Genomic DNA, 12,673 nt, shown 5'->3' with positions numbered 1-12,673 from the left:
CACTCAATAACAATAACAACACTCCTCACAGCCGTGTCTATTAGCAGGTGCTGTTATTCCATATCTGAGGTGGATTGGAACAGCCCTACTCTTTCTGAGGGAGATATTACAGTGTAGAGCCACGTACAGGCCCCTGGGGTTTAGGGGTTAAATAGGAAATAAGATCAGTCAGAATGGAGGTGGTGATGTGTAGCTGGGACTGAAGCTGTTAGATGGGTCTGAAAGGTCCGGACACTGAGGGCTGTGAGTCATCGCTCTGATGTCCACCCACATCCCCCAGCCACGGCTCGACGGATGATTACATAACAGCACCCCAATGTCTTATAGTCTTACTCTGGACTTTATTTTTCACATGGTTTACATCAATAACTGTTGGTCACGAGGACATCACTTTATTTTTCGTATTTTTTGGTTTTTATAAAAGTGTTTGAATTGTTCTGATTTGTCAGAAATTACATATAAATAAAATGTAACCCCTTAAATTTGCTAGTCCACACTATTAATCACCACTTCTGTCCCCTAAAGCTGATTAAACTAGCATTTAATATTTTTATAATTAACTTTTTGTAATATTCTGTATCATTAGTTTGACAGAATTCACACTTTTATATGTTGTATGTGTATTCATCAATGACCTTTCACTATAATACCCAGCATGCCTTACACAAATACACCATTTAACCATTAGGAGTCTCACCCAGTGGCGAAAAAGAATTCCTGATTGCTAGCATAGCCACTGATATGATGTTCAGCTTCCAAGCAGTAACATTAGCGCAGCTATAAGTTCCTTCCACCTTCAGGATACATCATCAGAAGGGGACTTTCTTAGTCTTTAAACCTGACAGTCTCATTCTGGAAACTATTGCACCACAGTAGGAGGCGAGTCGGCATGTTCGCAACAAAAGAAACCGTAGTCATATTTTTCATTTTGGGCCAAAGTGTTCCTTTAATCTCAGCCAATTTCATTGTTTTCCATGTACACCGATCAGGCATAACATTATGACCACCTCCTTGTTTTCTACAATCATTGTCCATTTTATCAGCTCCACTTACTATATAGGTGCACTTTGTAGTTCTACAATTACAGACTGTAGTCCATCTGTTTCTCTGCATACTTTGTTAGGCCCCTTTTACCCTGTTCTTCAGTGGTCAGGACCCACATGGACCCTCACAGAACAGGTACTATTTGGGTGGTGGATCATTCTCAGCATTGCAGTAACACTGACGTGGTGGTGGTGTATTAGCGTGTGTTGCGCTGGTCTGAGTGGATCAGGCACAGCAGTGCAGCTGGAGTTTTTAAATACTGTGTCCACTCACTGTATACTCTATTAGACACTCCTACCTTGTCAGTCCACCTTGTAGATGTGAAGTCAGAGACAATAGCTCATCTGCTGCAGAGTTTGTGTTGGTCATCCTCTAGTTCTTCATCAGTGGTCACAGGACGCTGTCCACAGCACTCAGGCAGCACTGCTGTGTCTGATCCACTGAGAATGATCCACCACCCAAATAGTACCTGTTCTGTGAGGGTCCATGGGGGTCCTGACCACTGAAGAATAGGTAAGAGGGGCCTAACAAAGTATGCAGAGAAGCAGATGGACTACAGTCTGTAATTGTAGAATTGTAGCTGATAAAATGGACAATGAGTGTAGAAACAAGGAGGTGGTCATAATGTTATGCCTGATCAGTGTAATTCTTGAATAAGCTTTAGGCTTTTTTTTTGTAATAAGGCTGTGATCTAAAGGGGTTTACTAACTTCTGTAACTTTCTTCTCCAATGATAACCCTTCTGTTAGCTCATAATTTAATGAACTACAGATATTATTTGTCCACTTTAAAATGAAAGCACTAATTTTATTGGAATCGGATCAGGTTAGAAGGTAAACAGAGGATGGTTAGAAATGACATGATATTGTGTGGCTTTTACTTGGTTAAATGAGACTTTTCCAATACAAATGAAATAAAAAAGTATCTGTGAGCGCAGAAAGCACCATCAGTCAATGATTTTGGTTTGCAGATTGATTGTGAAACTATAAGAGGGGAAGATCTGAGGGAGTTCTGATGGGCTTCTGCTTTGAAATATGTGCTGGCTTTTCATAGAGAAAAGGGTAACACTATTAGAGCAAGGACTAGCGTGTATATCACTCTCAACACAAGAGAACAGAAGATGTATCATATTTTGGCTCATAGCTGAGCTCTCTGCTGGGACATGACACCGTTAATATGAAAAAAAAAATGTCTGCAAGAAAAGAAAACAGTTCTCTTCTGTCTTTTTTCCGCAGGATGGATGACATTCAGCTGTGCAAAGACATCATGGCTCTGAAGCAGGAGCTGCGCAAGATTGTGGCAGTGCCAGGTACGCATTCTCGCCCGCAACATACATTTTAATCACTGGGATGACGGTGTCTTCTCATTTTTCTTTTCTTTTTCTGGGCACAGCTGCTGAAAATGAAGACGAGGCAGGTAGGCCTATTGTCATCATCAGCCTATTTTTTCTTTTGAAAACTTTGCTGTAAAGCAGCCAAAATGTGTCACGTCACTGATTGTGATGTTAGGCCTGGAGAACATGGGAACAAGATCAAGAGCAAACTGCCGCTCTGGAAATAGCTACAAAAGACTTGCTGGACAACTAAGCTTGAGCTGCTGGCCAGTCTAATGTATAATATGGGCTGAAGAAGGATTAAAATACCAAGATCAGTGATGCTGACAGGCTACAGCAACTAGATCGAGAGCTACATTATCAAGAATAGACAAGCTAACAATTTTCATATTTGGTTGAGCTGCTCCTTTAAGTGTAGTCTGGGGCTTTATCTGACCTGTGACATTGACATTTATGTGACCGTCAGTGAGGAGTGCGTGTGACGTGTGTTATTGTCTGACAGGGAGATGTGGGGGAGGGGAGTAATTGCGAGAAGGCCTCACTATGTGTCCGTATATGAGTGCATCTTCATGTCTCAAAGAAAGGAAGCTTTCAGGATCAAATTCTCTTTGTAAGAGAAAAAAAGGCTGACCTGGCACTTCCTGCCCTCTAAAACATCTCTCTCCACCCTCTCATATCAGTGTGTGTGTGAAAGGAATTAAGTATAGCTGAGTTTTCAGAAATGGACGGGATGTGTGTCTTATTTCTTACCTTGAGTGAAACCAGTAACACAAACAGTGATTTGGCTCTGAATTTGTTATGACTAGCTTTGGGCTGCATGATATGGACAAAATACCACATTACAGTCACATTGCGATATGCCTTGCAATATATTAATAACACATTAATAATTCTCTGATGTGTGTAAAGGAGAATTCCACTTATTTTTTTCAAAATTTCTGCTTAATTCAGTGGTTGGGATGTAAACTAAGTTATTTGCTTTGTAATGTGAGAAACTTATGGACACAGATTTCTTTACAGTGGTGGCGACAGAGCCAGAGGTTGTGATGCAACATTTTAGACATTTTATTTACTATTCAAAATGACTGGTGAACCCATACATGTCTTCTGAGTTTTTATGTTCAGTGTTGATGATGGTAAAATAGTGGTAAATCTAATAAAAACAAATTTTCTTTGGGGACTTTTCGGCCTTACAGTGCCCTACATGTATTGTCCACCATGAACGGATGAAATCTTTTCACAAAACTTTCCATAAAACAATGTCTCAGGCAACAGAAAGTACATACATAATCATTTCATGTAATAACGTTTTGTGAGGGAGCTTTTAGAGGTGGCTGTCTGGTTCCTATCACCACCACTTCGAACAATTCTGACTCAGTAAGTTTCTCCAGAACGGAGCATTTCACACCAAACCACTCTGAATGACTTTGTTTACATCTTAACCATATAATTATACCAATACTAGAATTCTCCTTTAATGTCTTTGTCTTGTTTAATTTTTTTCTGCACACACAGAAAAGGAAAAGAGCAAGAAGCACCAGCAAAAGGAAGAAGAGCTGATTCAGAAGATCCATAAGCTGGTGGAAAAGAGGGACTTCCTGGTGGACGATGCTGAAGTGGAGAGACTGAGGTATGTGCATATAAGAGAAATAGAGAGAGAAATAAATAAATAAACAGATAAATAAATAGATAAATAAAGGGGCGGACTGGAGGTGGTGATTTGCACCTGTTATTAACCCCCCACCATCCAGCTATCCCCTCCGCCTACACGATGAGTCCCCCTGATAATAAGGAGCTTACTCTCACACATGCCCACGCACACACACAAAGATCTTTGATGTCAGTTGGGGAACCCGCTTGGCTTAGCTTTCATTTACAGTGAATGTACAGCCTGTACTGCTGTTCAACCAAATATTTTAGAGTGAATACTTTTCTTTTTTAATGTTCTAAAGAATATCTTGATTTTTTAAAAATATTTAGTAAAGATAGGAAAATGTTTTGACATGTATTTCTGTAGTGACTAACAAGACCCAGTGTACGAAAGATGGCTTGATACTACTTATACTTATTTTGATACCAGTACTGATACTGAAACTGACCCAGTATTTTATCTTTCAGAACGACTAAGCTTTAAAATGAACTAGTGTTCATTGAAGCACTTGAGATGAGCGTCTAAAAGTTGACCATGTTCAATATAATCACGGTACTAGAGCCGCGAGTGAGTCCTCAATGAATGAGGGTAAGAGGAGCTAAACAGCTAAAAGACAATAAACTAATCCTGCCTCTAACTATTTCTTTAATTTTGCAAGGTAGATGGATGTATTCCATTTTAAAAATCTGAGAAAACGTACCCCTATCTTTCTGTTTTTCTACAGCAAACAGGCTTTGGCGTTAGGAAACTGCTACTAAGTGCTGATTGGTTGGCGTTATTGATACTGAGTGTTGATTGGTTGGCATTACTGCAACTGAGTTAACTGAGTGTTGATTGGTTGGTGTTTCTGCTACTGCGTGCTGATTGGTTGGCATTGCTGCAACTGAGTGTTGATTGGTTGGCATTTGCTGCTACTGAGTGTTGATTGGTTGGTGTTACTGCTACTGAGTGCTGATTGGTTGGCATTACTTCTACTGGATGTCGATTGGTTTGTGTTACTGCTACTGAGTGCTGATTGGTTGGCACTACTGCTACTGGGTGTTGATTGGTCGGTGTTAATGCTACTGAGCACTGCTTGGTTGGCTAGCTGATCAGCTTACTGGCTGAGTAGAGCAGTTTGTGCTCACTAATGTAATAAACATGCATGAGGCACTGTTAGAAAGTCCTAAAGCACTCAAAAATATGACAGCAGTGATGAAATACCCTACGATGTCCTGTGTTCAGAAAGTAAGTGCACTGTACGATGTAAGAATGATTGAACTTTCACAAACTATGATTTTGCACAAGCGGTAATTAGTTTTGGACTCGCTCAGGAGCGCCCTCAGCGTTTGACAAATGAGGAGGACATTATTGAGTGGCAGTTCTTATTAATAGTTTTGGCTGGGTTTCTGTCAAATTCGGTGGATGGGTGGGGGAAAAGTGCTTTGGAGAGTTAACAAAATTTGGGCTGGTTTGTTATTATATTGGAGGATTTTTAAAAAGTAAATATGAAATGAATAAACTCTTTTGCAGCTGAAATTTGAATAGGCCTACCATCTCCCCAAAACTTTGGTTGACATACATCTTAGTCACTCCTGTTGAAAGGAGGCTGTTGCTCCCTTTATCTGTATCGTTCGTAAACAAAATCAACGATTAACGTACGCAGTTTATTATTAATGTAATGAATGTGCGTACTGGCCTGACATAGCATAGATTATCCGAATCATGTGGTATTACTGACTGTACAGAGTTTGGCTATAATAGCAAGTTTTAACCTTATACAGTGCATTAAAACAATGTTAATACTCTGAAAAAACTGATGAGTTTGTGTGAGCTCTGCAAGCTATGGAAATATAATATACAAATTAGATAATTTAGTAATTTTATTGAAATTATGGCTTTTATTTTGATAGTCTTAGGCTTTAGAGTAAAAAGCCTTCATCACCGTAATCCTGAGAGTCCGCCTGTTCGTTTTGATGTATAATATGTCCACATTGGTCAAAATTGGCTTTATGAAAAATATGAACGTTCATAATATTCACCAAATATTTTGTCCTAAAAACTTTTTGTGGCAAGGTGTTTTGTGATCAAAATATTTATTTTTCTAATGTAATTAGAGAATAAATGGAAAAGTGCATGGAAAGTGGAGACTTTACACTTTACTGTGGTACCTTGGTTGCCTATGCTGGATCTGTAATGCGTCAGCTAAATCCCTGTGTATGCAATATGATTGATTTATGGCCCGCTGGCAGCTTTTTAACAGGTGAAAAGACTGACAGTACCACCTAACAACATTTTAAATACTTATATGCAAATTTCCAACACACCATACATAGAATACCATACATAGAAGTTTATCATTGGTGTCATATTGTTAAAATTATATATTTTGTTTAAAATGACCTTAGACTCTTTATGATGTGTACTTTTTTGGGTGTTTCTCCATGCATTTTGGTGGGTTTTGATCACTTTTTGGCTGGAACCTACAGACCCAATCTGACTACACATTCTCTGATTCTACCCCCACATGTAGAAATGCATGCACACCAGGCAGTGACCAAATCTCACATTCTGTATGATAAAAGTAAATCGAGGAATATCCCCAGCTGGCTAACTAACATTCTCTCATGCTAGCTCACTGTTTGGCAATTTGGAGTAGTAGGAGCCTTATTTGGATTGTGCGTATCATTTCAGCTTCCAGCTCTAAAACAGACTGTTAGAAGTTAACGGGGCATACTTAATTCATTTCTGATTGGTGAAATCAACAGTTACTTCTACAAGTTTCTTAGCTAACATTTTAATTAGCATGGTTATCATATTTCATGCCAGACCTACATTTTATCCCTGAAAGCCCTTTTCTCGGCCTCTGTCAGATAACGTTCAGTGAACCGAACCGTGAAGAAAATGAAACGAGAGAAACAGTTTTTCGGTCTCTGTGAGAACTGTGAAGCTCATTAGTGTGTGAGAGAGAGAGCGCTCATCAACACCTCCGTGACCCAGCAGCAGCTCTCACGCTGCGTTTATGACTCATTCTGCCATTCTTCTACTCTATTTCTTTCCCTCCTTCCCTCCTCCTTTCTCTTTTCACGTCTCGCATCTCACCCCTCTGTTTTCTTCCACCTAACTCCGACTCTCTCTCTCCGTTCCCTGCCTTTTTCTCTCATCCACCTCTCACCCTCACAATCTCCTCTTCACCTGTTCCTTATCCTCTCTTCTCCACAGGGAGCAGGAGGAGGACAAGGAGATGGCGGAGTTCCTCAGACTGAAGCTCATGCCGCTGGACAAGCTGGCCAGAGTCGCGCAGAGTGAGTATTCCAACACATACTTCTGCATAGCCCAGTGATGGCCGTAGATATGTTTTAAAGCATTACTTTGGCAAAAATGTACACAGTTTACAGCAAATTTAGTCAGTCAGCTTCTTTAAGCTTTGAGGCTAATGCAGCTAACAAGTGATGGACTGAAAGACAACATTTGTAAGCCTTACATGACACCTACAAAAGCTTTTAATGACAACTGGCATAAACCTACATAAACATTTATTAAGGATTCTTTCAATATATCGTTTGTCATGAAGGCTGCTTTTGCCAATTTTCACCCCACAAAGGGGCAACTGACACTTGTTGAAATAAGCTTTTAAAGATGTTTATATACACTATATGGTCAAATGTATGTGGACACCTCTCCTCTGTCATAGGATGCCACCTCTGCACAAATCAGTTTGTAAAATTTCTGCCCTCTTAGATCTGCCCCAGCCAACTGTAAGTGCTATTGTTGTGAAATGGAAGCATCTGAGCAACAACAGCCGTGAAGTGGTAGACTACACAACCTCACAGAGCAGGGCTGCTGAGTGCTGAAGTGTCTGTAAAAATCACCTCTCCTCTGTTGCATCACTCACTGCAGAGTTCCAAACTGCCTCTGGAAGCAACATCAGGACAAGAACTGTGCATCAGGAGCTTCATGAAATGGGTTTTTATGGTTAAGCAGCTGCACACAAGCCTAAGATCACTATGCACAATGCCAGGTGTCGGCTGGAGAGGTGTAAAGCATGCCACCACTGGGGTGATGAATCATGCTTCAATGTCTGGCAGTCTTATGGATGAACTTGGGTTTGGCCAGTGCCATGGTTTGACAAGGAACTCCAGTGGACTGCACAGAGCCCTGAGCTCAACCCCACTGAACACCTTTGGGATGAACTGGAACATCAATTCTGAGCCAGACCTTCTCATCCAATATCACCTGACATCACAAATGCTCTATTGACTGAATGGGCACAAATTCCCACAGACACACTCTGAAATCTTGTGGGAAGCCTTTCTAGAATAGTGGAGGCTGTTATGGCTGCAGATGGGAGCAACTCTACATTAATGGCCATGGTTTTGGAATAGGATGTCCAACAATCTCATAACCTGGTTTTGTCAATTGTCATGAAAGGTCATGTAGGTGTCTTATGAATGGTGCTCTTCAGTAAAGTGTTACCAAGAAGTATTTTGCATAGCAAAAACACAGTAGAAGCAGATTCATTGAAGCCTGGATTTTGCCCATTCATACATTTGCCTGTACATTTTCCCTGCATTAGCAAAGCAAACTTCATAACCTGAATGTCTCGGCTGATTGCCTTGATTTGGAGTAAGGGGGAAACTGTGATATTGTGACATTGACTCCTTGACAAAATCACCATCATTATTTTTATCTGAGATGTTAATGACTTCTAAGGGCCAAATGTTCCACCAGACACAGAACAAAGGAGTATTCTCTCATTTTTGTAGTTGCTGTCCAAACACATCCTGGCCTTTTTTGTTCTTGTACATTTTGAACTCGGGCGCAGGATAGACAGGTCATTTATTTCAAACTATTGCATAAACCACACTGAGTTCAAACCGTATTCATGGAGGTCAATGATGTTTAGCAATCACTACAGCCCAAAATTAGTCAGTGGGTGGCCTTCATTTCAAAGGGCAAAGTGGCATTTCAAGTATGCCACAACCGCTCTGTCCTCTGCTTCCATTCTTTCTGAAGAAATGAGCAATTATATGACTGAGTGTTTAATCACACAGAGAAAAGTGGTTTTCTCAGTCTGAGGTCTTATTATGGCACTCCATGCCGGGTCTGTATCACATTGTGATAAAATACGTAAGTAATAGAATCAATGCATCTTCTAGACATGATGACAGGCCCTTGAAAGCCCTATTGCAAATAAGGGGAAACTCCAGCAATAGTTGGAAAATAAAATGTATTCAAATTTCCTCCTAAATGTAGTTGATCAGCCAAGACATGTTTGGTGTTCAAAGTTTTTAGTTTTGCATTGGGTTTATAGACATGTATAGACAAGTACTCCAGGCCTGAGCATTAATCTCTATGAGAGAAATGAATAGTGTTTTCAGGAAATTGCCTCTGTTGCATCCTGGGGGAGGAACATGCCTGAAATCTCTAATTCTCCTCTAATTTAATCTAATGGCTTATAAATTCACATCCTTACCCTCCGTTCCTGTGACAAAGGGTTCACAGCCCTCACCACCACCCCATCTTCTCCCTGTTCCTCGGTCCTGCGTCAGCTATGAGGGGGGCCTTCTAGTTAAAGGCAGAAGCTGCCCAGAACTCCAGCAACTACCACCATGTTGAAAGCGTGGTCTGAACAGACAAATCGACATGATTTAAACATTCAGTTTGCACAATGCTAACCTGGTGGCTCTAAGCTTTATGCGTTAGCTACATTAGCCTTTTGGCTCCAATGCAAATTTAAAGATGAAAACTTCATACACTAAACATGTCTTGGCTGATATTTAAGGAAAATTGTGTAAATTCGATTTTTTACCTTCTGATTTGCAGAGATATGATGATTTGATCTCAAATATCTCACACGCTGTCTGAAATGAGCAGTTCAGCAGCTGTGCCACTGAACTAAATAGATATGCTATTTTTAATCTGATGAATTTTGTCAGCCAACAGCCAGTGCTTAGCATTAGCATTAGCCTTTGTGATTAAACATCCTCTTTCTTCTTTCTCAGGTCCTCCCAAAGTGAAAAAGCCGACCCCAGAGCCTCCCGCGAACAAGCCCTCCATTACCAAGACTAGTGTAGCCATCATAAAAGACTGCTGTGGAGCCACGCAGTGTGCCATCATGTAAATCTCTCTGTTCCTCTTTAAGCTACAGTCAGTATGTTTCAGGAAAAGATTTTCTTATTTGGGGTTAATCAGGTTGCTGTAGACATTCTTTCGTATAGCAGATTTGGTGCCATCTTTAAGTTGCCTAACATTTTAGAAGTGCCATTATTCATCAATGAATTGATTATTTTTTCCATGAAAGACCTATTTTTATGTAAAAACCTGATGAACATTCTAACATAACGTGTTATTCAGCCCTGAAAAATCTACTGATAGCTTCTTTGTGCAGGCCAGGAATCTAGACTCATGTTCTAGAAATAGCTGTATTCCAGAAGCTCTGTTGAATGATGGATCTCGAAGTTGGTTGAGAAATCTTGACAGAGTTTGGATCTCTTCTGTTTGGCTGTGAGGCCTTTTCTCTTATCAGAGGTGCCACCTTCTAATGAATGCTAAAAGCAAAAGAGCAGTTTTTCTAGTGTCAGAAATTGCAGCAAAAGTGGGGCGATTGACTGTAAAAGTTTCAAAAAAGGCACTGAAATTTAAAATGTCCTTTATGAATCTGGAGAGAACAGAATAATTGACATACTCCATTTTGGGCTATGGTATGGTAGAGATGGTAAATGGTTTTAGTACCCCTGCATAGTGTCCTGTGGATGATATTTTTTAAAAATCACATGATCGTTCAGGGGCACTAAGGTGAATAACAGTGGTGAAACATGGAACGCTTTGATGAAAAGAGCTAGACTCATTTCTGAATCTAATGGACCATCCGTGGAAAACAGGCCTACAGAACAACACACTGTTACAAACATACCTCTGAAGATCAAACCCCTTGGCCAAAAAAAAGTTCATTATCTGAACTACTCAAATCATCAGCCGGCACTAAATAGGGAGAGAAACCTGGCCATAATCCTTTTGGTCCAATGTCATGTCACTTGATCCACCTCAAATAAGCTGTCCATATCACTTCCGATAATGCTGATTCAAATCCAGAATCTGTGGATATGAAACATACAGGCTGGGGCCAGTTTGTGGAGAAGTCTAAACATAAACTAATGTCCATTGAAGAAACACTGCAGATTGGCGCACTGCAGAGATCAGTGGTTGTCTATGTGTTTGGTAAGATCACTTCAAGCACAATATATTCTGACAATACATTAGCTCTAAGCAACCGTTTTATACCACCTTATCTCACACAGTGGTTGCGCTGAAGTTAATAACGGGTATACACACACATATATGCATTTATTTCATCCCTTTAAGTGAAGATCTGGAGTTCTGTCATGTTCTTATTTGCAGGCCAGAGCTCAGTTATCTCGGTGTTTCGTTTTCATGAGGCTACATAAAGCATTGCTAATGTCCCACAGCAATTATTTCACTTAAACTGCCAATTTCCATCTGTCACTGGTTATGTTAGATTATTTTAGAACATGTTTGACTAAAATTGAATTGGCTTTTGTATCAGAATATTGTAAAAGTCATTAAGGAACAGCAGAGGTGGGCAATATGGCAAATATATGCCATCACAGTACACAATAAGCATTGTGATTTCATTTTTCTGCTGTTTGATGACTTAAAACACCAAAAAAACCTGTTTAAAACAATACAATCAAAAACTACAATGAACAATGATTATTCCACATTGCACATACTGCACTGCACTAAATCTAATGAAACATGCATAATTACATATAAATTTATATAATCATATTGTGACATTTATCATTATTGTGATAAATTTCCATTCATCATATTGCCCACCCCTGAGGTGCAGTGCATCAGAATTTGTAGACAAGACAAAACTCAGGCTTTGGTAGCATAAAGACAGAATTTAAAAATTACTTATACTTTTCACCAGACAGGATTTCCCTGCACAAGTTGAATTAGCTAGTAGCAGAAGACACGTCTAAAGTCAAACATTTCCTTCTTAATGTGTAGACATACTTCTACAATGTTGAATCTTAGGTTAATTCCAGCTCTAACTGTCAGCTAAGTGTCAGCTTTGGGTTTCTCAGTGATTTTGTGGTTGTACATGACCAGAGAGAAGCAGTTCTCACAATGTTTACATCTTTTCATGGATTCCATTTCAGATTCTCCATTACTGCTGTGTAACATTTGTTCTCAGTTCACAATCCACCAAGATACTTTATCTGTAAATAAATGCAGGGTAGATACCTAATAATTTGCAAGCTAGTCGTTCTTTATGTTGTTGCTGTAAGTATCTTAACTCATTCAGTGTCTGTGAGCTTTTTTGGTCCAGAAAGGTAGGACTGCAAATTTCAGGAATGATACATTTGTTTCTGAGACTTGTAGTCCTACCAAATGGTCCTTATGTAGAGTGTGGATAAATGCACAAACGCTAAACATTTTCTGTAAATATATGTTTAAATAAAAGCATCTTTCTGGATCTTGTGTTTGCTTTGTGCTGTTTGGAATGGTGAATTTTTTTTTTTAAAAGGTGGTCACATTTTCATGAACTTGTTTTCACAAGGAGTAAATGTGTAAAAATCACTAACATCCAGGTCATAAACATATTCAAATTGGTTTCACAAATAAAATCCAGGA

At 39.6% G+C, this 12,673-nt stretch overlaps 1 protein-coding gene across 2 annotated transcripts in view; it reads left to right on the top strand.

Annotated features, from left to right (window-relative positions):
- Window positions 1-12,515, top strand: part of bmerb1 (bMERB domain containing 1) — a 30,640-nt gene extending 18,125 nt beyond the window's left edge. The window contains exons 3-7 of one of the 2 annotated variants that reach the window (XM_036570099.1): window positions 2,279-2,352; window positions 2,436-2,459; window positions 3,892-4,006; window positions 7,229-7,311; window positions 10,012-12,515. In XM_036570099.1, coding sequence (XP_036425992.1) covers window positions 2,279-2,352; window positions 2,436-2,459; window positions 3,892-4,006; window positions 7,229-7,311; window positions 10,012-10,130 — 415 coding nt within the window. In that variant the 3' untranslated portion in view covers window positions 10,131-12,515. The remainder of the gene's footprint in view (window positions 1-2,278; window positions 2,353-2,435; window positions 2,460-3,891; window positions 4,007-7,228; window positions 7,312-10,011) is intronic. The other variant, XM_036570100.1, reaches the window with a different exon arrangement.
- The last annotated feature ends 158 nt before the right edge of the window (window positions 12,516-12,673 follow it).

This window comes from Colossoma macropomum, unplaced genomic scaffold, assembly GCF_904425465.1.
Source record: "Colossoma macropomum unplaced genomic scaffold, Colossoma_macropomum, whole genome shotgun sequence".
Lineage (NCBI taxonomy): Eukaryota > Metazoa > Chordata > Actinopteri > Characiformes > Serrasalmidae > Colossoma > Colossoma macropomum.
Note: the sequence above shows the minus strand (reverse complement) of the source record. Positions and strands in the feature narration are given on the sequence as shown.